The 27,500-nt window shown below is 45.4% G+C and overlaps 1 protein-coding gene across 1 annotated transcript in view; it reads left to right on the plus strand.

Annotated features, from left to right (window-relative positions):
* Positions 1–7,968: 7,968 nt before the first annotated feature.
* Positions 7,969–27,500, plus strand: part of LOC115225674 — a 41,325-nt gene continuing 21,793 nt past the window's right edge. The window contains exons 1-2 of the mRNA XM_036514518.1: positions 7,969–7,984; positions 11,275–11,421. Of these exons, the coding sequence (XP_036370411.1) occupies positions 7,969–7,984; positions 11,275–11,421 (163 nt within the window). The remainder of the gene's footprint in view (positions 7,985–11,274; positions 11,422–27,500) is intronic.

A 27,500-nucleotide genomic window follows, 5' to 3' on the forward strand; every position in this document is an offset into this window, starting at 1 on the left:
GGCATGGCTGCTCTCGATTATTGGGACCGCCTTAAAGCCTTGAAAACTCTACTCCCTCCAGCGTCGCCGTGAGCGGTACATCATTTGTACGATGTGGAGAATATACCGCCAACTTTGCCCGAATGACCTGAACATTAGCTTCAAGGTACATCCAAGACTGGGACCACGGGCTATACGTCCCCTGCCCAATTCAAGATCACAGCATACATGTACACTGTAACATAATTTATTTTCCTCAACAGGCCCTGCCCTATTTAACATTGTCCCGAAAGAGATCAAAGAGGAAAAGGATCCCATCAACTTTAAACGGAGTCTGGATAGATTCCTTCAAGGAATACCAGATAAGCCACCCATAATTGGACTCAACTCACCAACAAAAACTCATTACTTGAATGGACCATAAACAAAACTTGACTTAAAGAGGATTCAGGTAATCCTATCAGGTGGTGCTATTAAGTTAGACATGCCATGGACCAATCTTTGGTCGAAACATATCTAAGTTTATCTAAGTTTATATATATATATATAGAAAATAGTAAAAAGTGAAAAAATTACAGAAGGCTTGTTTTAAAAGGTTAAAGAATATATATTAAAGTCAATATGTCTGAAGAATATTATAAATTTTTTTCTTACAATGACATAGTTTAGAAGAAAGACCGGTTTCGCGTTTAGCTTTTCAAATTTCTTACGTCGTTATGTTTATGTTGAGAAGAGTTATCGTTATGTTTATGTTGAAAAGAGTTCTAAATAAGGGGAGGTAATAAGTGAAATTCACCCCAAAGGAAAGGAAAACATTTTGAGCGATTATCTCCCTTACATCGTAAGAAATCACTTATTACCTCTCCTTATTTAGAACTCTTTTCAACATAAACATAACGATAACTCTTCTCAACATAAACATAACGACGAAAGAAATTCGAAAAGCTAAACGCGAAACCGGTCTTTCTTCTAAACTATGTCATTGTAAGAAAAAAATTATAATATTCTTCAGACATATTGACTTAATATATATTCTTAACCTTTTAAACAAGCCTTCTGTAGTCTTTTCACTTTTTACTATTTTATATATATTCAATCACGTGCTTTCACAAACCAAATTTCTTATCTATATATATAGATATATATTATATATATGTCAGGTGACTTTTGAGTGCTACTGGTAACATGTAACCCAGTACAACCTGTTGCATGGTCGGGCCGTCGGAGACTAAACCGGCAACCCCACCAAGCTTGCTTGGTGAGGAGGGTGTTTATTGGACACCCTGCGGGATGAAAAACAAAACCCGTCAAAGGGCGGAGGAACTCTTGAGAGTCAACAGCCATTCAATAAATGCCTTAAGGCTGTATCATGCGCGGGGACATAGAAATAATCGGACTGAATACCCGATCGCGTGGTTAAACCATTGGGATTGAAGGACTCCTAGCCTTTGTTAGGGCATCCTTCTAGGAGAAGGTAACTCAGGTAACTGGGATAACTCCGACATAAAACCTGCGGCTCAGTGGTTACCGATGATGTTGACTTGTTCTTCTTTTCGGATTATGGCTGCTGTTGCTTAGTGAGTGGGATTGACTCAGTGCACAGCCTTTCTTCACTTTAAAAAAAGTCTTCTTGCACAGGCATTGCACGATAACAACATTGATTAAGCTTCGTGCAATGGCCATACACGATAACGAGGGGGCAGCCACCATGTATACATACCGACACTTCCGGAAGTACCAGATACATTAAAAAAAGTGTTTTTTTATATATGGGAGGTTAGGGTTAGGGTTAGGGTTAGGATTAGGGTTAGGATTAGGGTTAGGATTAGGGTTAGGATTAGGGTTAGGGTTAGGGTTAGGGTTAGGATTAGGGTTAGGATGAGGGTTAGGGTTAGGATTAGGGTTAGGGTTAGGATTAGGGTTAGGATTAGGGTTAGGATTAGGATTAGGGTTAGGGTTTGTGTTAGGGTTGAGTTAGGGGTGGGAGAAAAGGGTTTCTGTTATCTTCAGAAATGTAAACAAAGTCACGTGTGTACATATACCGAAGCATCGCCACATACCCTAACCCTAACCCTAACAGAAACCCTAACCTTAACCCTAACCCTAACCCTAACCTCCGATATATAAAAAAAAACACTTTTTTGAAATGTATCTGGTACTTCCGGAAGTACACCGGTACTTGTACCGTAACATCGCCCGAATATATATATATATATATATATATATAATATATATATATATATATATATTATATATATATATATATATGTATATATATATATATATATCATCATGTGACCGACCAGACCATCAGATGTTGCTACACATCGCTGGTCACAATGCGTTCGCATTGTTTTAGCCTTCAAATGACGCCACCCCGCTGGCAAAGCGAGCAGGCAAACAGAAGAAAGAGTGAGAGGAAGTTGTGGCGAAAGAGTACAGCAGGGATCGCCACCACCCCCTGCCGGAGCCTCGTGGAGCTTTAGGTGTTTTTGCTCAATAAACACTCACAACGCCCAGTCTGGGAAACGAAACCGCGATCCTACAACCGCGAGTCCGCTGCCCTAACCACTGGGCCATTGCGCCTCCATATATGTATATATATAGATCGATATAGATATGGATATGTGTGTGTATGCCTTTGTGTCTGTGTTTGTATCCCTACCACCCTTTGTCAACCGGTGTGCATAGGTCCCCTTAAATTATTCTACGTAATACGCTAGGGCACTCTTTCCTAAAGTTTAATTTCACTTGACAGCTAGACTACCGATTCATATTACATGCCATAAGTTCCCTATTGATCTTAATGCTTTTCCATGTACTCTGCAACCCTTTCTGTTATTTCTTTTACTTAGTCCATTGTGCACACTCTATCGTACAAACTTTAAATAACAGCCTTAGTTTATACTAGCAGTATCGCCCGGTGTTGCTCGGGTTTGTTTCGACCCTTTAGAATTGGAATTTTTGAAAAGTAAAAAGTTTGCATTATGTAGCTTGTTATTCTCTTTAAGTGAACATTTTTTCTGGTTGAAATACACTGATAAATGGCGACACAGCAGTCAAAAAATCGTAAAAAATAGGTATTTTCATTAAAAATAGAACCTTTTTGATGTAAATAATTTTTGGTGTTAACATGGTCCGATTTGAATTTTATCTTCTACGGAAGGAAGAGCAAGCCTTCTTCTATCATACTCTTATTTTGGTCAACTTGCACCGCAGGGTCTCGAATGAGATAGTGCTAGTTGAAGGCTACCAAACATGCCACACACAGACAACTTCAGCTTTATATATATAGACTAGCCGTATCGCCCGGCATTGCTCGGGTTTGTTTCGACCCTGTAGAATTGGAATTTTTGAAAAGTAAAAGATTTGCATTATGTAGCTTGTTATTCTTTAAGTGAACATTTTTCTGGTTGAAATACACCGAAAAATGGCGACACAGCAGTAAAAAAATCGTAAAAAATAGGGATTTTCATAGAAAAAAAGCACCTTTTTGATGTGAATAATTTTTGGTGTTAACATGGTCTGATTTGAATTTTATCTTCTACTGAAGGAAGAGCAAGCCTTCTTCTATCATACTCTCAATTTTGGTCAACTTGTGCCGCAGGGTCTCGGAGGAGATAGTGTTAATTGAAGGCTACCAAACCTGCCACATACAGACAACTTCAGCTTTATATATAGAGAGATTATACTGTGTAATACGATTATTGTCCTTGGCTACCAACTGCTATTTCCTATTTGCTTATCCCTAGATAGAAAAAAAAAGCACCTTTTTGATGTAAATGCATGAACAATTGCATTCTGTAGAATATTTCTTCAAGGGTCTGCATAGCCTTTCCGTTCCATGTCACATTTTTGTCTCAAAATATTTGCAAAGAAGACCTTAGTTTCTGAACGTTCGGCATCAGTTTGTTAAACAACAACCAAGGGATGGCTATCGTCTGCTATATAACCATATTGCAGACGATAGTCATGCCTTGGTTGCACTTTGTTTCCTTACTCTCTTTTACTCTTTTACTTGTTTCAGTCATTTGACTGCGGCCATGCTGGAGCACTATCTTTAGTCGAGCAAATCGACCCCGGGACTTATTCTTTTGTAAGACTTATTCTTTTGTACTTATTCTATCGATTTCTCTTTTGCCGAATCGCTAAGTGACGGGGATGTAAACACACCAGCATCGGTTGTCAAGCAATGCTATGGGGACAAACACACAACACACACACACATACATATATACACATATATATATACATATATACGACAGGCTTCTTTCAGTTTCCGTCTACCAAATCCACTCACAAGGCTTTGGTCGGCCCGGGGCTATAGCAGAAGACACTTGTCCAAGATGCCACGCAGTGGGACTGAACCCGGAACCATGTGGTTGGTAAACAAGCTACTTACCACACAGCCACTCCTGCGCCTGTCTCTTTTTTTTTTTCAGTTTTAGGTAACATCTCTTAAGTTTCTTTCTCTTTTTGTAATCATTGCTTTTCGATACCGATGTTATTATTTATGAATAGGCATTTTTATACCTGGTGGTGTTAAATCAGGTAAGCGAGCCGGCCACCCCATAGGCCCCCCGCTTCCCAGTCCAACGATCAGGGAAAATTTCGTTTAGCCAGTCACGGACAGCCAGTGAATAATGTGGAGGAACACCATTCTGCTGCTACCATAATTCTTTAAAGCCTTCTTGTTCCTTTAACTAAGGGAGAACTTGGTTTTGTAAAACTTTCAGACATGTGACCCCATTTATGCCACCTTTAATAAAGAATGGCCCCACGAGTCAGTTGTAACTCACTCCTGCACGCGTCTACAGTTAATCAAAGCCGGGTGGATTCATTATTTTTTTTCTCTTTACCTGCGTGAGTTGTTGAGTATGGCTGTCTGGGAGATTTTCTTATGGCAGTGAAATAGTTAGCTTTAACTGGTATTTCTAAATCTCGGTATGCAGTGAAGCAAATTTTTGCTGAAACCTAATTATAATTATACTCATAATTATAGAATTTTTTTTGTTGTGTGTGTATATATATATATATATATATAATATATATATATATATATATATTATATATATATAATATATATATATATATATATATACGTTTAAATATTTGTTGTGCAAGATTATTTATGTGAAGTCGTGTGTTGAAACAGATATTGTTATATTTCGGAATGGTCATTTTGCCAGTTTAGCCAATAAAAACACACGCACTATATATTTGGTGTTACTTTGCTTCAGTGTTATTTATTTTTTACATTAATCTTAATCTTATTTCGGCCAGAGTTCTTACTCTTTAACTTGTTTCAGTCATTTGACTGTGGCCATGCTGGAGCACCGCCTTTAAAATTGATTGACGCCCGCAGAGTGACTCGAACCCGTGACCCTCAGATTACTTCTAAGGTTGACTCATAAAAGTATGATGCTCTACCGACTGAGCTATGCATATATATATGTATATATTATGAGTATAATTATAATTATACTCATAATTATAGAATTTTTGCACGTATATATATATATATATATATATCACGTGATCACGTGACCGACCAGGCTATCAGATGTTGTTACACATCGCTGGTCACAATGTGCTTCGCATTGTTTTAGCCTTCAAATGACGCCACCCCGCTGGCTAAGCGAGCAGGCCAACAGAAGAAAGAGTGAGAGAAAATTGTGGCGAAAGAGTACAGCAGAGATCGCCACCACCCTCTGCCGGAGCCTCGTGGAGCTTTAGGTGTTTTCGCTCAATAAACACTCACAACGCCCAGTCTAGGAATCAAAACCGCGATCCTCCGACTTCCCTAACCACTGGGCCATTTATAAAACTTATAAATTTATAAATTTAACCTTTAAAGGCATTTTTTAATATGCTGGCCATTGATAGAATTTTTTTCGAAAAATTTTATCCTATATTAGATGTGTGTATATATATATATATATATATATATATATATATATATATATATTATATATATATATATAATATATATATATATAATATATTTATTTACCAATAGTACACATACACAAACACATACACACACAAACTAGTAAATATTTATACCTGTTCATAACTGCTTTAGTAAGTTATTTACCGAATAAAAATTATAATCCGATCGATAAATGGCCGAATAAAAAGAATACCGACTAAAATTGAAACGGTGGTTTATTTTTAATAAGAAATTTCAATTGCTACGGTAATCATAAAATAATAAATCGAATAATAATCTTGAACAACAAAGAAAATATCAAAAGATATTTTCTGGTATTGTTGAAAAAAGCTATGGTCGTCATCTTGCATAGACAGATGAAAGAATGTATGGGAGGCCAGAGATCGGTCAACCAGTTAATAATAAACGTAGATGTACTGGTTGTGGTAGGACAAGGCCACAGTGACCGAAGAGACTGGAATTTCAAGGACGATGTGAAAGAGAACCAACGCAAAAACAAATACAATAAAATCTATTAACAATAATATTAATTTTAGCAACAACAATGTATTGTTTAAAAGATGTTAATCCTATCTATAAGCTTAATCCTGGCCCTACAAATGTTAAGTGAATCTCACTATAAAAGGGATCCTCTTTCCTTCGTTGTCAGCTACAAGAAAACTACGAAACGATGCTGAAGTATCTCTCGATCGTCTGCTTCTTTACTGCAGCCATCTTGACAGGTTATTTCTCTATTTCTTCTTTTGACAAATATCCTACTGTTTCTCTTTTTCTGAATTTAATTTTATCATCCACAGGAGTTTTATTTTAATAACTGAATCATTACCATTTCAGATTTATCTCTCAGTCGATCAATTCTGTGAATTCTAAATAGGTAAATGGGTAAATGATATAGTTGACGAGTGTGTGTGTGTCTGACATTGTTGTAAAATTGATATCATGTTCTCTTGTAGGTCGTGTGAAGTAAAAAGAAAACTAATTGAACATAAGCAATAATAAATCTCTGAACGAGGTATAAACAGTAACTGCACGACAATGTGAGGTATATTTGATATCTCAATATGGCTAACCACTAAGGGTGGGTGTTACTGTAGCTTGTAACCCCAGGAGAACATCTCCTCCAGCTGGCTATAGGCACACTTTCTGTGCCCTATCGGTATTTGCAAAGAGAGGTCATCCTTCCCTCGTCAACATAAGTGATACGCAAGGACTAGTAACACCCACCCTTAGTGGTTAGCCATATTGAGATGGCAAATATACCTCACATAACTGAACATATTTATCCTTTAAAGGTTTATACATAGTAATCGCATTGAGGCCTCTAAATTAATAGCATCCCACTTAGTGACACCTTGGGCTTGAAAAACAGAAAGACGAAATTTGTAGAAAAACAAAAGACGAAGACAGGTGTATGAACAACAAGCAAATGTATTAGTTTGACACTGGGGAAAAATGAAAAAGTCTTTTATGTTTCAAGCCTATGCTCTTCAACAGAAAGGAATGAGAAAATAAACAGAGAGAGAATTAAAAAAAACTTGTAAAGTTCAGCGGCCCAAAATGGCTACTATGGCCTCAGGCCAACCAAAGCCTTGCAAGTGGATTTGATAGACGTAAACCGAAAGAAGCCCGTCGTATATATTATATATATATGTATTTATGTGTGTATATATCTATATGTGCGTGTCTGTATTTGTCCTTCTATCACCACTTGACAACCGGTGTTGGTGTGTTTTCCTCTCCATAATCTAGCGGTTCGGAAAAAGTGAGCGATAGAATAAATATTAGGCTTTAAAAAGTAAGTCCTGGGGTTGTTTTGTTCGGCTAAAATAATTCAAGTCGGTGCTCCAGCATGGCCACAGTCAAATGACTGAAACAAATAAAAGAACAAGAGAAATATAAATCTTTTCAGAATGAGGGATATTTAATATATCCCTCGGCCAAGTGGTTAGAGCAGCGGACTCGCGGTCGAGGGATCGCGGGTTCGAATCTCAGACCGGGCGATGTCTGTGTTTATGAGTGAAACACCTAAGCTCCGCATGGCTCCGTCAGAAGGTAATGGCGAACTTCTGCTGACTCTTTCGCCACAACTTTCTCTCCCTCTTTCCTCCTGCATCTTGTAGCTCACCTGCGACGGACCGGCGTCCCGTCCAGATGGGGAACCTATACGCCAAGGAAACCGGGAAACCGGCCCTTATGAGCCAGGCATGGCTCGAGAAGGAACAAACAATCTGTTAATATACATACGTAAGCCAAAACGATCAAATGGCAGAATTCTTAGCACACTGGGCAAGATGTTTAGCGGCGTTTCCTCTATCTCTCCATAGTGAGTTCAAATGCTACCGAAATTGTTGCTTTTCGTCTTTTCGGGGTCGATAAAATGAGTACTAGTCAACCACCGAGGTCGACTTCGCCCCTTCCGCCAAAGCTGCTGGCCTTGGTCCTCGCCTGTTTGAAATCATTATATTGCCTCATCATTTTATATTGTTCCATTAGGCGCAGGAGTGGCTGTGTGGTAAGTAGCTTGCTTACCAACCACATGGTTCTGGGTTCAGTCCCACTGCGTGGTACCTTGTGCAAGTGTTTTCTACTATAGCCTCGGGCCGACCAAATCTTGTGAGTGGATTTGGTAGACGCAGACTGAAAGAAGCCCGTCGTATATATATATATATATATATATATATATATCAAACTAAAATCATTGAACAAGCAAATACAAAGTCAACCACATGTCATTTCATAATTCGAACATTTAATTATAGAATAAACATATAACCCGCAAGATGGAACAAAATTCATATATACAGCACGTAATAATAATAATATGGTATGGTGCGAGAAAAATTCTTATCATTGAAACTTAGAATTAATATTCTAGCGATTCAAAGAGAATACATTTATAAAAGGATGTAGAAAGTAAAATATAATATAAGTAATATATAAAAATATATAGGTATATAAAAATATAGGCATATAAAAATATATAAAACATATATAAATATATATACATATGCACCCTAGTGCTTTAAACATAATACACCCCTGAAATGGCCATAGGGATAAGTAAACATGATTTCCTTCTTATATATAAGGCTTATTTTACCTGATTAAGATTTCTAAACGATGAACCTTATTTTACTTCATTTACACGATATATATATATTATATCTTTTATATGCTCCTATATGTATATATATTTATATATGTTTTATATATTTTTATATGCCTATATTTTTATATACCTATATATTTGTATATATTACTTATATTATATTTTACTTTCTACGTCCTTTTATAAATGTATTCTCTTTGAATCACTAGAATATTAATTCTAAGTTTCAATGATAAGAATTTTTCTCGCACCATACCATATTATTATTATTACGTGCTGTACATATGAATTTTGTTCCATCTTGCGGGTTATATGTTTATTCTATAATTAAATGTTCGAATCATGAAATGACATGTGGTTGACTTTGTATTTGCTTGTTCAATGATTTTAGTTTGATATTTTTGTCTCTTCCAATAGAGCACTTCTATTGCAGTCCTATTAAACCTTTTTTTGTTCCTGACAAGAAACAATTATTGTATCGATATATATATATATATATATATATATATATATATATATACACACACATATATACATTACACACACACACATATATATATATGTTTGTGTGTCTGTTTGTCCCCCTAGCATTGATTGACAACCAATGCTGGTGTGTTTATGTCCCCGTCACTTAGTGGTTCGGCAAAAGAGCCCAATAGAATAAGTACTGGCTTCCAAAGAATAAGTCCCGGGGTTGATTTGGTCGACTAAAGGCGGTGCTCCAGCATGGCCGCAGTCAAATTATTGAAACAAGTAAAAGAGTAAAGATTGGTCAGCATTGTTGTTGGAGTTGATAGAGTTTGGAACATAGCCAGGTGATAGGTATTTTATCTTCAAGAAACTTTTTCTCAGCTTTGACCCGAGTAACGGTAAATACAGGAGAACTAACAATTTAGCCAAAAAGAATGCGTGTCTTCGACCTTCGGCGATCTGGGGAAAATCTTTGGGAGGATTCATCGCTCTGTGATATGGTGACCCGTGCAAGAACTTGGGGGAAATGAAGAATGCATAATTCAGTAAAACACACAAATACTCACGGATGATTATTTTGTGTTTTTAGTAAAAAAAAATGGCTTAGATGAGTGACTCAACATCACCGTTCTGTGTTCTCTTCGTGCCAGATCCAACTTTACCATTTATTCTCTTTGGTGTTTACTAAGACAAACAATAGCAAGACCTTGGTTTAGTTCTGTAATGTCAATCACCCTAAAAACTCTTTTTATTATTCATAGTCTAAAGAAATATCATTCATTATGTAGATTGTGGGATGTTAACATGTTGAAATATTCCTGGATTTTGAGAATAGGGGGTTAGTCAATAACTACCATGGCTCAGCTAGTAACTTATTTTACCAACCCCCAAAAGCACAGTCGACCTTCGTGGCATTTGAACTCAGAACATTACGACAGACGAAATGCTGCTAAGCTTTTCGCCTGGCGTGCTAACGTTTCTGCCAGAATGCTGCCTTAATTATGTTGAAATATTCATCAGAGAAAAGGCGGCGAGCTGGCAGAAACGTTAGGACGCCTGGCGAAATGCTTAGCGGTATTTCGTCTGCCGCTACGTTCTGAGTTCAAATTCCGCCGAGGTCGACTTTGCCTTTCATCCTTTCGGGGTAGATTAAATAAGTACCAGTTGTGCACTGGGGTCGATATAATCGACTTAATCCGTTTGTCTGTCCTTGTTTGTCCACTCTGTGTTTAGCCCCTTGTGGGTAGTAAAGAAATAGGTATTTCGTCTGCCGTTACGTTCTGAGTTCAAATTCCGCCGAGGTCCACACAAACACACACGCACACACACACACACGCACAAACACACACATATACACACACACACACAAACATACACGCACACACACACACGCACAAACACACACATATACACACACACACGCACACACACACAAACACACACACAAATACACAAACACACACACAGATACACACACACAAACACATACACACACGCACACACACACACAAACACACACACACATACACATACAAGCACACACACACAAGCACACACACAGATACCCACACGCACAAACACAGACACAGACCCGCACATACAAACACACCCATAAAAACACACACACACACGCACACACACAGAAATACACACAAACACACACACACAAGAATACGACGCCAGACATAGACATGCTACAGATCCTTCAATCAAATGTAATAACTTATTCAAGTGTTTGACTTTTAAAAAAATATATTTCCAGGTGACTGTTCCAATGAAACCAATGTAACCTGCGAATCCGACGGGTTCAACTACTTACTCGGAGAAGTATTACAATTTCCGTGTACCACATGTGAATGTACGTTGATTGGAGTAAAGTGTAATCAGACATGTGACCAGAATGAAACAGGTATTTAAACTTTCATATTATTTATTTTTATTTATTTATTTATTTAATCTAGTTTCAGCTCACGAGCTGTGGCCATGCTGGGGCACCGCCATTTGGTGTTGCTACATGATTTTACTTCACGAATGCTTTTTAGCAATTGCCATTTGGTGCATGAGAGAGTTCGACGCAGCTGCCCTCATCTGCACCTCCTGCCGTGAAGTTGGTTCATCAGCTCACGAGCTTTGGCCATGCTGGGCACCGCCATTTGGTGTTGCTACATGATTTTACTTCACGAATGCTTTTTAGCAATTGCCATTTGGTGCATGAGAGAGTTCGACGCAGCTGCCCTCATCTTCACCTCCTGCCGTGAAGTTGGTTCATCAGCTCACGAGCTGTGGCCATGCTGGGGCACCGCCATTTGGTGTTGCTACATGATTTTACTTCACGAATGCTTTTTAGCAATTGCCATTTGGTGCATGAGAGAGTTCGACGCAGCTGCCCTCATCTGCACCTCCTGCCGTGAAGTTGGTTCATCAGCTCACGAGCTGTGGCCATGCTGGGGCACCGCCATTTGGTGTTGCTACATGATTTTACTTCACGAATGCTTTTTAGCAATTGCCATTTGGTGCATGATGAGAGAGTTCGACGCAGCTGCCCTCATCTGCACCTCCTGCCGTGAAGTTGGTTCATCAGCTCACGAGCTGTGGCCATGCTGGGGCACCGCCATTTGGTGTTGCTACATGATTTTACTTCACGAATGCTTTTTAGCAATTGCCATTTGGTGCATGAGAGAGTTCGACGCAGCTGCCCTCATCTTCACCTCCTGCCGTGAAGTTGGTTCATCAGCTCACGAGCTGTGGCCATGCTGGCACCGCCATTTGGTGTTGCTACATGATTTTACTTCACGAATGCTTTTTAGCAATTGCCATTTGGTGCATGAGAGAGTTCGACGCAGCTGCCCTCATCTTCACCTCCTGCCGTGAAGTTGTTCGTTCATCAGCTCACGAGCTGTGGCCATGCTGGGGCACCGCCATTTGGTGTTGCTACATGATTTTAACTTCACGAATGCTTTTTAGCAATTGCCATTTGGTGCATGAGAGAGTTCGACGCAGCTGCCCTCATCTGCACCTCCTGCCGTGAAGTTGGTTCATCAGCTCACGAGCTGTGGCCATGCTGGGGCACCGCCATTGGTGTTGCTACATGATTTACTTCACGAATGCTTTTAGCAATTGCCATTTGGTGCATGAGAGAGTTCGACGCAGCTGCCCTCATCTTCACCTCCTGCCGTGAAGTTGGTTCATCAGCTCACGAGCTGTGGCCATGCTGGGGCACCGCCATTTGGTGTTGCTACATGATTTTACTTCACGAATGCTTTTTAGCAATTGCCATTTGGTGCATGAGAGAGTTCGACGCAGCTGCCCTCATCTTCACCTCCTGCCGTGAAGTTGGTTCATCAGCTCACGAGCTGTGGCCATGCTGGGGCACCGCCATTTGGTGTTGCTACATGATTTTACTTCACGAATGCTTTTTAGCAATGCCATTTGGTGCATGAGAGAGTTCGACGCAGCTGCCCTCATCTGCACCTCCTGCCGTGAAGTTGGTTCATCAGCTCACGAGCTGTGGCCATGCTGGGGCACCGCCATTTGGTGTTGCTACATGATTTTACTTCACGAATGCTTTTTAGCAATTGCCATTTGGTGCATGAGAGAGTTCGACGCAGCTGCCCTCATCTTCACCTCCTGCCGTGAAGTTGGTTCATCAGCTCACGAGCTGTGGCCATGCTGGGGCACCGCCATTTGGTGTTGCTACATGATTTTACTTCACGAATGCTTTTTAGCAATTGCCATTTGGTGCATGAGAGAGTTCGACGCAGCTGCCCTCATCTTCACCTCCTGCCTGCCGTGAAGTTGGTTCATCAGCTCACGAGCTGTGGCCATGCTGGGGCACCGCCATTTGGTGTTGCTACATGATTTTACTTCACGAATGCTTTTTAGCAATTGCCATTTGGTGCATGAGAGAGTTCGACGCAGCTGCCCTCATCTTCACCTCCTGCCGTGAAGTTGGTTCATCAGCAGCTCACGAGCTGTGGCCATGCTGGGGCACCGCCATTTGGTGTTGCTACATGATTTTACTTCACGAATGCTTTTTAGCAATTGCCATTTGGTGCATGAGAGAGTTCGACGCAGCTGCCCTCATCTGCACCTCCTGCCGTGAAGTTGGTTCATCAGCTCACGAGCTGTGGCCATGCTGGGGCACCGCCATTTGGTGTTGCTACATGATTTTACTTCACGAATGCTTTTTAGCAAATGCCATTTGGTGCATGAGAGAGTTCGACGCAGCTGCCCTCATCTTCACCTCCTGCCGTGAAGTTGGTTCATCAGCTCACGAGCTGTGGCCATGCTGGGGCACCGCCATTTGGTGTTGCTACATGATTTTACTTCACGAATGCTTTTTAGCAATTGCCATTTGGTGCATGAGAGAGTTCGACGCAGCTGCCCTCATCTTCACCTCCTGCCGTGAAGTTGGTTCATCAGCTCACGAGCTGTGGCCATGCTGGGGCACCGCCATTTGGTGTTGCTACATGATTTTACTTCACGAATGCTTTTTAGCAATTGCCATTTGGTGCATGAGAGAGTTCGACGCAGCTGCCCTCATCTCTCACCTCCTGCCGTGAAGTTGGTTCATCAGCTCACGAGCTGTGGCCATGCTGGGGCACCGCCATTTGGTGTTGCTACATGATTTTACTTCACGAATGCTTTTTAGCAATTGCCATTTGGTGCATGAGAGAGTTCGACGCAGCTGCCCTCATCTTCACCTCCTGCCGTGAAGTTGGTTCATCAGCTCACGAGCTGTGGCCATGCTGGGGCACCGCCATTTGGTGTTGCTACATGATTTTACTTCACGAATGCTTTTTAGCAAATGCCATTTGGTGCATGAGAGAGTTCGACGCAGCTGCCCTCATCTTCACCTCCTGCCGTGAAGTTGGTTCATCAGCTCACGAGCTGTGGCCATGCTGGGGCACCGCCATTTGGTGTTGCTACATGATTTTACTTCACGAATGCTTTTTAGCAATTGCCATTTGGTGCATGAGAGAGTTCGACGCAGCTGCTCTCATCTTCACCTCCTGCCGTGAAGTTGGTTCATCAGCTCACGAGCTGTGGCCATGCTGGGGCACCGCCATTTGGTGTTGCTACATGATTTTACTTCACGAATGCTTTTTAGCAATTGCCATTTGGTGCATGAGAGAGTTCGACGCAGCTGCCCTCATCTTCACCTCCTCCGTGAAGTTGGTTCATCAGCTCACGAGCTGTGGCCATGCTGGGGCACCGCCATTTGGTGTTGCTACATGATTTTACTTCACGAATGCTTTTTAGCAATTGCCATTTGGTGCATGAGAGAGTTCGACGCAGCTGCCCTCATCTTCACCTCCTGCCGTGAAGTTGGTTGATCAGCTCACGAGCTGTGGCCATGCTGGGGCACCGCCATTTGGTGTTGCTACATGATTTTACTTCACGAATGCTTTTTAGCAATTGCCATTTGGTGCATGAGAGAGTTCGACGCAGCTGCCCTCATCTTCACCTCCTGCCGTGAAGTTGGTTCATCAGCTCACGAGCTGTGGCCATGCTGGGGCACCGCCATTTGGTGTGTGCTACATGATTTTACTTCACGAATGCTTTTTAGCAAATGCCATTTGGTGCATGAGAGAGTTCGACGCAGCTGCCCTCATCTTCACCTCCTGCCGTGAAGTTGGTTCATCAGCTCACGAGCTGTGGCCATGCTGGGGCACCGCCATTTGGTGTTGCTACATGATTTTACTTCACGAATGCTTTTTAGCAATTGCCATTTGGTGCATGAGAGAGTTCGACGCAGCTGCCCTCATCTTCACCTCCTGCCGTGAAGTTGGTTCATCAGCTCACGAGCTGTGGCCATGCTGGGGCACCGCCATTTGGTGTTGCTACATGATTTTACTTCACGAATGCTTTTTAGCAATTGCCATTTGGTGCATGAGAGAGTTCGACGCAGCTGCCCTCATCTTCACCTCTACCTCCTGCCGTGAAGTTGGTTCATCAGCTCACGAGCTGTGGCCATGCTGGGGCACCGCCATTTGGTGTTGCTACACATGATTTTACTTCACGAATGCTTTTTAGCAAATGCCATTTGGTGCATGAGAGAGTTCGACGCAGCTGTCCTCATCTGCACCTCCTGCCGTGAAGTTGGTTCATCAGCTCACGAGCTGTGGCCATGCTGGGGGCACCGCCATTTGGTGTTGCTACATGATTTTACTTCACGAATGCTTTTTAGCAAATGCCATTTGGTGCATGAGAGAGTTCGACGCAGCTGCCCTCATCTGCACCTCCTGCCGTGAAGTTGGTTCATCAGCTCACGAGCTGTGGCCATGCTGGGGCACCGCCATTTGGTGTTGCTACATGATTTTACTTCACGAATGCTTTTTAGCAATTGCCATTTGGTGCATGAGAGAGTTCGACGCAGCTGCCCTCATCTTCACCTCCTGCCGTGAAGTTGGTTCATCAGCTCACGAGCTGTGGCCATGCTGGGGCACCGCCATTTGGTGTTGCTACATGATTTTACTTCACGAATGCTTTTTAGCAATTGCCATTTGGTGCATGAGAGAGTTCGACGCAGCTGCCCTCATCTTCACCTCCTGCCGTGAAGTTAGTTCATCAGCTCACGAGCTGTGGCCATGCTGGGGCACCGCCATTTGGTTTGCTACATGATTTTACTTCACGAATGCTTTTTAGCAATTGCCATTTGGTGCATGAGAGAGTTCGACGCAGCTGCCCTCATCTGCACCTCCTGCCGTGAAGTTGGTTCATCAGCTCACGAGCTGTGGCCATGCTGGGGCACCGCCATTTGGTGTTGCTACATGATTTTACTTCACGAATGCTTTTTAGCAAATGCCATTTTGGTGCATGAGAGAGTTCGACGCAGCTGCCCTCATCTGCACCTCCTGCCGTGAAGTTGGTTCATCAGCTCACGAGCTGTGGCCATGCTGGGGCACCGCCATTTGGTGTTGCTACATGATTTTACTTCACGAATGCTTTTAGCAATTGCCATTTGGTGCATGAGAGAGTTCGACGCAGCTGCCCTCATCTTCACCTCCTGCCGTGAAGTTGGTTCATCAGCTCACGAGCTGTGGCCATGCTGGGCACCGCCATTTGGTGTTGCTACATGATTTTACTTCACGAATGCTTTTTAGCAATTGCCATTTGGTGCATGAGAGAGTTCGACGCAGCTGCCCTCATCTTCACCTCCTGCCGTGAAGTTGGTTCATCAGCTCACGAGCTGTGGCCATGCTGGGGCACCGCCATTTGGTGTTGCTACATGATTTTACTTCACGAATGCTTTTTAGCAATTGCCATTTGGTGCATGAGAGAGTTCGACGCAGCTGCCCTCATCTTCACCTCCTGCCGTGAAGTTGGTTCATCAGCTCACGAGCTGTGGCCATGCTGGGGCACCGCCATTTGGTGTTGCTACACATGATTTTACTTCACGAATGCTTTTTAGCAATTGCCATTTGGTGCATGAGAGAGTTCGACGCAGCTGCCCTCATCTTCACCTCCTGCCGTGAAGTTGGTTCATCAGCTCACGAGCTGTGGCCATGCTGGGGCACCGCCATTTGGTGTTGCTACATGATTTTACTTCACGAATGCTTTTTAGCAATTGCCATTTGGTGCATGAGAGAGTTCGACGCAGCTGCCCTCATCTTCACCTCCTGCCGTGAAGTTGGTTCATCAGCTCACGAGCTGTGGCCATGCTGGGGCACCGCCATTTGGTGTTGCTACATGATTTTACTTCACGAATGCTTTTAGCAATTGCCATTTGGTGCATGAGAGAGTTCGACGCAGCTGCCCTCATCTTCACCTCCTGCCGTGAAGTTGGTTCATCAGCTCACGAGCTGTGGCCATGCTGGGGCACCGCCATTTGGTGTTGCTACATGATTTTACTTCACGAATGCTTTTTAGCAATTGCCATTTGGTGCATGAGAGAGTTCGACGCAGCTGCCCTCATCTGCACCTCCTGCCCTGCCGTGAAGTTGGTTCATCAGCTCACGAGCTGTGGCCATGCTGGGGCACCGCCATTTGGTGTTGCTACATGATTTTACTTCACGAATGCTTTTTAGCAATTGCCATTTGGTGCATGAGAGAGTTCGACGCAGCTGCCCTCATCTTCACCTCCTGCCGTGAAGTTGGTTCATCAGCTCACGAGCTGTGGCCATGCTGGGGCACCGCCATTTGGTGTTGCTACATGATTTTACTTCACGAATGCTTTTTAGCAATTGCCATTTGGTGCATGAGAGAGTTCGACGCAGCTGCCCTCATCTGCACCTCCTGCCGTGAAGTTGGTTCATCAGCTCACGAGCTGTGGCCATGCTGGGGCACCGCCATTTGGTGTTGCTACATGATTTACTTCACGAATGCTTTTTAGCAATTGCCATTTGGTGCATGAGAGAGTTCGACGCAGCTGCCCTCATCTTCACCTCCTGCCGTGAAGTTGGTTCATCAGCTCACGAGCTGTGGCCATGCTGGGGCACCGCCATTTGGTGTTGCTACATGATTTTACTTCACGAATGCTTTTTAGCAATTGCCATTTGGTGCATGAGAGAGTTCGACGCAGCTGCCCTCATCTTCACCTCCTGCCGTGAAGTTGGTTCATCAGCTCACGAGCTGTGGCCATGCTGGGGCACCGCCATTTGGTGTTGCTACATGATTTTACTTCACGAATGCTTTTTAGCAATTGCCATTTGGTGCATGAGAGAGTTCGACGCAGCTGCCCTCATCTTCACCTCCTGCCGTGAAGTTGGTTCATCAGCTCACGAGCTGTGGCCATGCTGGGGCACCGCCATTTGGTGTTGCTACATGATTTTACTTCACGAATGCTTTTTAGCAATTGCCATTTGGTGCATGAGAGAGTTCGACGCAGCTGCCCTCATCTTCACCTCCTGCCGTGAAGTTGGTTCATCAGCTCACGAGCTGTGGCCATGATGGGGCACCGCCATTTGGTGTTGCTACATGATTTTACTTCACGAATGCTTTTTAGCAATTGCCATTTGGTGCATGAGAGAGTTCGACGCAGCTGCCCTCATCTTCACCTCCTGCCGTGAAGTTGGTTCATCAGCTCACGAGCTGTGGCCATGCTGGGGCACCGCCATTTGGTGTTGCTACATGATTTTACTTCACGAATGCTTTTTAGCAATTGCCATTTGGTGCATGAGAGAGTTCGACGCAGCTGCCCTCATCTTCACCTCCTGCCGTGAAGTTGGTTCATCAGCTCACGAGCTGTGGCCATGCTGGGGCACCGCCATTTGGTGTTGCTACATGATTTTACTTCACGAATGCTTTTCAGCAATTGCCATTTGGTGCATGAGAGAGTTCGACGCAGCTGCCCTCATCTGCACCTCCTGCCGTGAAGTTGGTTCATCAGCTCACGAGCTGTGGCCATGCTGGGGCACCGCCATTTGGTGTTGCTACATGATTTTACTTCACGAATGCTTTTTAGCAAATGCCATTTGGTGCATGAGAGAGTTCGATGCAGCTGCCCTCATCTGCACCTCCTGCCGTGAAGTTGGTTCATCAGCTCACGAGCTGTGGCCATGCTGGGGCACCGCCATTTGGTGTTGCTACATGATTTTACTTCACGAATGCTTTTTAGCAATTGCCATTTGGTGCATGAGAGAGTTCGACGCAGCTGCCCTCATCTGCACCTCCTGCCGTGAAGTTGGTTCATCAGCTCACGAGCTGTGGCCATGCTGGGGCACCGCCATTTGGTGTTGCTACATGATTTTACTTCACGAATGCTTTTTAGCAATTGCCATTTGGTGCATGAGAGAGTTCGACGCAACTGCCCTCATCTGCACCTCCTGCCGTGAAGTTGGTTCATCAGCTCACGAGCTGTGGCCATGCTGGGGCACCGCCATTTGGTGTTGCTACATGATTTTACTTCACGGATGCTTTTTAGCAATTGCCATTTGGTGCATGAGAGAGTTCGACGCAGCTGCCCTCATCTGCACCTCCTGCCGTGAAGTTGGTTCATCAGCTCACGAGCTGTGGCCATGCTGGGGCACCGCCATTTGGTGTTGCTACATGATTTTACTTCACGAATGCTTTTTAGCAATTGCCATTTGGTGCATGAGAGAGTTCGACGCAGCTGCCCTCATCTGCACCTCCTGCCGTGAAGTTGGTTCATCAGCTCTCACGAGCTGTGGCCATGCTGGGGCACCGCCATTTGGTGTTGCTACATGATTTTACTTCACGAATGCTTTTTAGCAATTGCCATTTTGGTGCATGAGAGAGTTCGATGCAGCTGCCCTCATCTGCACCTCCTGCCGTGAAGTTGGTTCATCAGCTCACGAGCTGTGGCCATGCTGGGGCACCGCCATTTGGTGTTGCTACATGATTTTACTTCACGAATGCTTTTTAGCAATTGCCATTTGTGGCATGAGAGAGTTCGACGCAGCTGCCCTCATCTGCACCTCCTGCCGTGAAGTTGGTTCATCAGCTCACGAGCTGTGGCCATGCTGGGGCACCGCCATTTGGTGTTGCTACATGATTTTACTTCACGAATGCTTTTTAGCAATTGCCATTTGGTGCATGAGAGAGTTCGACGCAGCTGCCCTCATCTTCACCTCCTGCCGTGAAGTTGGTTCATCAGCTCACGAGCTGTGGCCATGCTGGGGCACCGCCATTTGGTGTTGCTACATGATTTTACTTCACGAATGCTTTTTAGCAATTGCCATTTGGTGCATGAGAGAGTTCGACGCAGCTGCCCTCATCTTCACCTCCTGCCGTGAAGTTGGTTCATCAGCTCACGAGCTGTGGCCATGCTGGGGCACCGCCATTTGGTGTTGCTACATGATTTTACTTCACGAAATGCTTTTTAGCAATTGCCATTTGGTGCATGAGAGAGTTCGACGCAGCTGCCCTCTTCTGCACCTCCTGCCGTGAAGTTGGTTCATCAGCTCACGAGCTGTGGCCATGCTGGGGCACCGCCATTTGGTGTTGCTACATGATTTTACTTCACGAAATGCTTTTTAGCAATTGCCATTTGGTGCATGAGAGAGTTCGACGCAGCTGCCCTCATCTGCACCTCCTGCCGTGAAGTTGGTTCATCAGCTCACGAGCTGTGGCCATGCTGGGGCACCGCCATTTGGTGTTGCTACATGATTTTACTTCACGGATGCTTTTTAGAAAATGCCATTTGGTGCATGAGAGAGTTCGACGCAGCTGCCCTCATCTTCACCTCCTGCCGTGAAGTTGGTTCATCAGCTCACGAGCTGTGGCCATGCTGGGGCACCGCCATTTGGTGTTGCTACATGATTTTACTTCACGAATGCTTTTTAGCAATTGCCATTTGGTGCATGAGAGAGTTCGATGCAGCTGCCCTCATCTTCACCTCCTGCCGTGAAGTTGGTTCATCAGCTCACGAGCTGTGGCCATGCTGGGGCACCGCCATTTGGTGTTGCTACATGATTTTACTTCACGAATGCTTTTTAGCAATTGCCATTTGGTGCATGAGAGAGTTCGATGCAGCTGCCCTCATCTGCACCTCCTGCCGTGAAGTTGGTTCATCAGCTCACGAGCTGTGGCCATGCTGGGGCACCGCCATTTGGTGTTGCTACATGATTTTACTTCACGAATGCTTTTTAGCAATTGCCATTTGGTGCATGAGAGAGTTCGATGCAGCTGCCCTCATCTTCACCTCCTGCCGTGAAGTTGGTTCATCAGCTCACGAGCTGTGGCCATGCTGGGGCACCGCCATTTGGTGTTGCTACATGATTTTACTTCACGAATGCTTTTTAGCAATTGCCATTTGGTGCATGAGAGAGTTCGACGCAGCTGCCCTCATCTGCACCTCCTGCCGTGAAGTTGGTTCATCAGCTCACGAGCTGTGGCCATGCTGGGGCACCGCCATTTGGTGTTGCTACATGATTTTACTTCACGAATGCTTTTTAGCAATTGCCATTTGGTGCATGAGAGAGTTCGACGCAGCTGCCCTCATCTGCACCTCCTGCCGTGAAGTTGGTTCATCAGCTCTCACGAGCTGTGGCCATGCTGGGGCACCGCCATTTGGTGTTGCTACATGATTTTACTTCACGAATGCTTTTTAGCAATTGCCATTTGGTGCATGAGAGAGTTCGACGCAGCTGCCCTCATCTGCACCTCCTGCCGTGAAGTTGGTTCATCAGCTCACGAGCTGTGGCCATGCTGGGGCACCGCCATTTGGTGTTGCTACATGATTTTACTTCACGAATGCTTTTTAGCAATTGCCATTTGGTGCATGAGAGAGTTCGACGCAGCTGCCCTCATCTGCACCTCCTGCCGTGAAGTTGGTTCATCAGCTCACGAGCTGTGGCCATGCTGGGGCACCGCCATTTGGTGTTGCTACATGATTTTACTTCACGAATGCTTTTTAGCAATTGCCATTTGGTGCATGAGAGAGTTCGACGCAGCTGCCCTCATCTTCACCTCCTGCCGTGAAGTTGGTTCATCAGCTCACGAGCTGTGGCCATGCTGGGGCACCGCCATTTGGTGTTGCTACATGATTTTACTTCACGGATGCTTTTTAGCAATTGCCATTTGGTGCATGAGAGAGTTCGACGCAGCTGCCCTCATCTTCACCTCCTGCCGTGAAGTTGGTTCATCAGCTCACGAGCTGTGGCCATGCTGGGGCACCGCCATTTGGTGTTGCTACATTTTTACTTCACGGATGCTTTTTAGAAAATGCCATTTGGTGCATGAGAGAGTTCGACGCAGCTGCCCTCATCTGCACCTCCTGCCGTGAAGTTGGTTCATCAGCTCACGAGCTGTGGCCATGCTGGGGCACCGCCATTTGGTGTTGCTACTGATTTTACTTCATTACTTCACGGATGCTTTTTAGCAATTGCCATTTGTGCATGAGAGAGTTCGACGCAGCTGCCCTCATCTTCACCTCCTGCCGTGAAGTTGGTTCATCAGCTCACGAGCTGTGGCCATGCTGGGGCACCGCCATTTGGTGTTGCTACATGATTTTACTTCACGGATGCTTTTTAGCAATTGCCATTTGGTGCATGAGAGAGTTCGACGCAGCTGCCCTCATCTTCACCTCCTGCCGTGAAGTTGGTTCATCAGCTCACGTGCTGTGGCCATGCTGGGGCACCGCCATTTGGTGTTGCTACATGATTTTACTTCACGGATGCTTTTTAGAAAATGCCATTTGGTGCATGAGAGAGTTCGACGCAGCTGCCCTCATCTGCACCTCCTGCCGTGAAGTTGGTTCATCAGCTCACGAGCTGTGGCCATGCTGGGGCACCGCCATTTGGTGTTGCTACATGATTTTACTTCACGGATGCTTTTTAGCAATTGCCATTTGGTGCATGAGAGAGTTCGACGCAGCTGCCCTCATCTTCACCTCCTGCCGTGAAGTTGGTTCATCAGCTCACGAGCTGTGGCCATGCTGGGGCACCGCCATTTGGTGTTGCTACATGATTTTACTTCACGATGCTTTTTAGCAATTGCCATTTGGTGCATGAGAGAGTTCGACGCAGCTGCCCTCATCTGCACCTCCTGCCGTGAAGTTGGTTCATCAGCTCACGAGCTGTGGCCATGCTGGGGCACCGCCATTTGGTGTTGCTACATGATTTTACTTCACGGATGCTTTTTAGAAATGCCATTTGGTGCATGAGAGAGTTCGACGCAGCTGCCCTCATCTGCACCTCCTGCCGTGAAGTTGGTTCCAGCTCACGAGCTGTGGCCATGCTGGGGCACCGCCATTTGGTGTTGCTACATGATTTTACTTCACGGATGCTTTTTAGAAAATGCCATTTGGTGCATGAGAGAGTTCGACGCAGCTGCCCTCATCTGCACCTCCTGCCGTGAAGTTGGTTCATCAGCTCACGAGCTGTGGCCATGCTGGGGCACACCGCCATTTGGTGTTGCTACATGATTTTACTTACTTCACGAATGCTTTTTAGCAATTGCCATTTGGTGCATGAGAGAGTTCGACGCAGCTGCCCTCATCTGCACCTCCTGCCGTGAAGTTGGTTCATCAGCTCACGAGCTGTGGCCATGCTGGGGCACCGCCATTTGGTGTTGCTACATGATTTTACTTCACGAATGCTTTTTAGCAATTGCCATTTGGTGCATGAGAGAGTTCGACGCAGCTGCCCTCATCTGCACCTCCTGCCGTGAAGTTGGTTCATCAGCTCACGAGCTGTGGCCATGCTGGGGCACCGCCATTTGGTGTTGCTACATGATTTTACTTCACGAATGCTTTTTAGAAAATGCCATTTGGTGCATGAGAGAGTTCGACGCAGCTGCCCTCATCTGCACCTCCTGCCGTGAAGTTGGTTCATCAGCTCACGAGCTGTGGCCATGCTGGGGCACCGCCATTTGGTGTTGCTACATGATTTTACTTCACGAATGCTTTTTAGCAATTGCCATTTGGTGCATGAGAGAGTTCGACGCAGCTGCCCTCATCTGCACCTCCTGCCGTGAAGTTGGTTCATCAGCTCACGAGCTGTGGCCATGCTGGGGCACCGCCATTTGGTGTTGCTACATGATTTTACTTCACGAAATGCTTTTTAGCAATTGCCATTTGGTGCATGAGAGAGTTCGACGCAGCTGCCCTCATCTGCACCTCCTGCCGTGAAGTTGGTTCATCAGCTCACGAGCTGTGGCCATGCTGGGGCACCGCCATTTGGTGTTGCTACATGATTTTACTTCACGAATGCTTTTTAGCAATTGCCATTTGGTGCATGAGAGAGTTCGACGCAGCTGCCCTCATCTGCACCTCCTGCCGTGAAGTTGGTTCATCAGCTCACGAGCTGTGGCCATGCTGGGGCACCGCCATTTGTGTTGCTACATGATTTTACTTCACGAATGCTTTTTAGCAATTGCCATTTGGTGCATGAGAGAGTTCGACGCAGCTGCCCTCATCTTCACCTCCTGCCGTGAAGTTGGTTCATCAGCTCACGAGCTGTGGCCATGCTGGGGCACCGCCATTTGGTGTTGCTACATGATTTTACTTCACGAATGCTTTTTAGCAATTGCCATTTGGTGCATGAGAGAGTTCGACGCAGCTGCCCTCATCTGCACCTCCTGCCTTGAAGTTGGTTCATCAGCTCACGAGCTGTGGCCATGCTGGGGCACACCATTTGGTGTTGCTACATGATTTTACTTCACGAATGCTTTTTAGCAATTGCCATTTGGTGCATGAGAGAGTTCGACGCAACTGCCCTCATCTGCACCTCCTGCCGTGAAGTTGGTTCATCAGCTCACGAGCTGTGGCCATGCTGGGGCACCGCCATTTGGTGTTGCTACATGATTTTACTTCACGAATGCTTTTTAGAAAATGCCATTTGGTGCATGAGAGAGTTCGACGCAGCTGCCCCTCATCTTCACCTCCTGCCGTGAAGTTGGTTCATCAGCTCACGAGCTGTGGCCATGCTGGGGCACCGCCATTTGGTGTTGCTACATGATTTTACTTCACGAATGCTTTTTAGAAAATTGCCATTTGGTGCATGAGAGAGTTCGACGCAGCTGCCCTCATCTTCACCTCCTGCCGTGAAGTTGGTTCATCAGCTCACGAGCTGTGGCCATGCTGGGGCACCGCCATTTGGTGTTGCTACATGATTTTACTTCACGAATGCTTTTTAGCAATTGCCATTTGGTGCATGAGAGAGTTCGACGCAGCTGCCCTCATCTTCACCTCCTGCCGTGAAGTTGGTTCATCAGCTCACGAGCTGTGGCCATGCTGGGGCACCGCCATTTGGTGTTGCTACATGATTTTACTTCACGAATGCTTTTTAGCAATTGCCATTTGGTGCATGAGAGAGTTCGACGCAGCTGCCCTCATCTTCACCTCCTGCCGTGAAGTTGGTTCATCAGCTCACGAGCTGTGGCCATGCTGGGGCACCGCCATTTGGTGTTGCTACATGATTTTACTTCACGAATGCTTTTTAGCAATTGCCATTTGGTGCATGAGAGAGTTCGACGCAGCTGCCCTCATCTGCACCTCCTGCCGTGAAGTTGGTTCATCAGCTCACGAGCTGTGGCCATGCTGGGGCACCGCCATTTGGTGTTGCTACATGATTTTACTTCACGAATGCTTTTTAGCAATTGCCATTTGGTGCATGAGAGAGTTCGACGCAGCTGCCCTCATCTGCACCTCCTGCCGTGAAGTTGGTTCATCAGCTCACGAGCTGTGGCCATGCTGGGGCACCGCCATTTGGTGTTGCTACATGATTTTACTTCACGAATGCTTTTTAGCAATTGCCATTTGGTGCATGAGAGAGTTCGACGCAGCTGCCCTCATCTGCACCTCCTGCCGTGAAGTTGGTTCATCAGCTCACGAGCTGTGGCCATGCTGGGCACCGCCATTTGGTGTTGCTACATGATTTTACTTCACGAATGCTTTTTAGAAAATGCCATTTGGTGCATGAGAGAGTTCGACGCAGCTGCCCTCATCTGCACCTCCTGCCGTGAAGTTGGTTCATCAGCTCACGAGCTGTGGCCATGCTGGGGCACCGCCATTTGGTGTTGCTACATGATTTTACTTCACGAATGCTTTTTAGCAATTGCCATTTGGTGCATGAGAGAGTTCGACGCAGCTGCCCTCATCTTCACCTCCTGCCGTGAAGTTGGTTCATCAGCTCACGAGCTGTGGCCATGCTGGGGCACCGCCATTTGGTGTTGCTACATGATTTTACTTCACGAATGCTTTTTAGCAATTGCCATTTGGTGCATGAGAGAGTTCGACGCAGCTGCCCTCATCTGCACCTCCTGCCGTGAAGTTGGTTCATCAGCTCACGAGCTGTGGCCATGCTGGGGCACCGCCATTTGGTGTTGCTACATGATTTTACTTCACGAATGCTTTTTAGCAATTGCCATTTGGTGCATGAGAGAGTTCGACGCAGCTGCCCTCATCTCCACCTCCTGCCGTGAAGTTGGTTCATCAGCTCACGAGCTGTGGCCATGCTGGGGCACCGCCATTTGGTGTTGCTACATGATTTTACTTCACGAATGCTTTTTAGCAATTGCCATTTGGTGCATGAGAGAGTTCGACGCAGCTGCCCTCATCTTCACCTCCTGCCGTGAAGTTGGTTCATCAGCTCACGAGCTGTGGCCATGCTGGGGCACCGCCATTTGGTGTTGCTACATGATTTTACTTCACGAATGCTTTTTAGCAATTGCCATTTGGTGCATGAGAGAGTTCGACGCAGCTGCCCTCATCTTCACCTCCTGCCGTGAAGTTGGTTCATCAGCTCACGAGCTGTGGCCATGATGGGGCACCGCCATTTGGTGTTGCTACATGATTTTACTTCACGAATGCTTTTTAGCAATTGCCATTTGGTGCATGAGAGAGTTCGACGCAGCTGCCCTCATCTTCACCTCCTGCCGTGAAGTTGGTTCATCAGCTCACGAGCTGTGGCCATGCTGGGGCACCGCCATTTGGTGTTGCTACATGATTTTACTTCACGAATGCTTTTTAGCAATTGCCATTTGGTGCATGAGAGAGTTCGATGCAGCTGCCCTCATCTGCACCTCCTCCTGCCGTGAAGTTGGTTCATCAGCTCACGAGCTGTGGCCATGCTGGGGCACCGCCATTTGGTGTTGCTACATGATTTTACTTCACGAATGCTTTTTAGCAATTGCCATTTGGTGCATGAGAGAGTTCGACGCAGCTGCCCTCATCTCACCTCCTGCCGTGAAGTTGGTTCATCAGCTCACGAGCTGTGGCCATGCTGGGGCACCGCCATTTGGTGTTGCTACATGATTTTACTTCACGAATGCTTTTTAGCAATTGCCATTTGGTGCATGAGAGAGTTCGATGCAGCTGCCCTCATCTTCACCTCCTGCCGTGAAGTTGGTTCATCAGCTCACGAGCTGTGGCCATGCTGGGGCACCGCCATTTGGTGTTGCTACATGATTTTACTTCACGAATGCTTTTTAGCAATTGCCATTTGGTGCATGAGAGAGTTCGACGCAGCTGCCCTCATCTGCACCTCCTGCCGTGAAGTTGGTTCATCAGCTCACGAGCTGTGGCCATGCTGGGGCACCGCCATTTGGTGTTGCTACATGATTTTACTTCACGAATGCTTTTTA

Source organism: Octopus sinensis, linkage group LG28, assembly GCF_006345805.1.
Source record: "Octopus sinensis linkage group LG28, ASM634580v1, whole genome shotgun sequence".
Taxonomy (NCBI): Eukaryota; Metazoa; Mollusca; class Cephalopoda; order Octopoda; family Octopodidae; genus Octopus; species Octopus sinensis.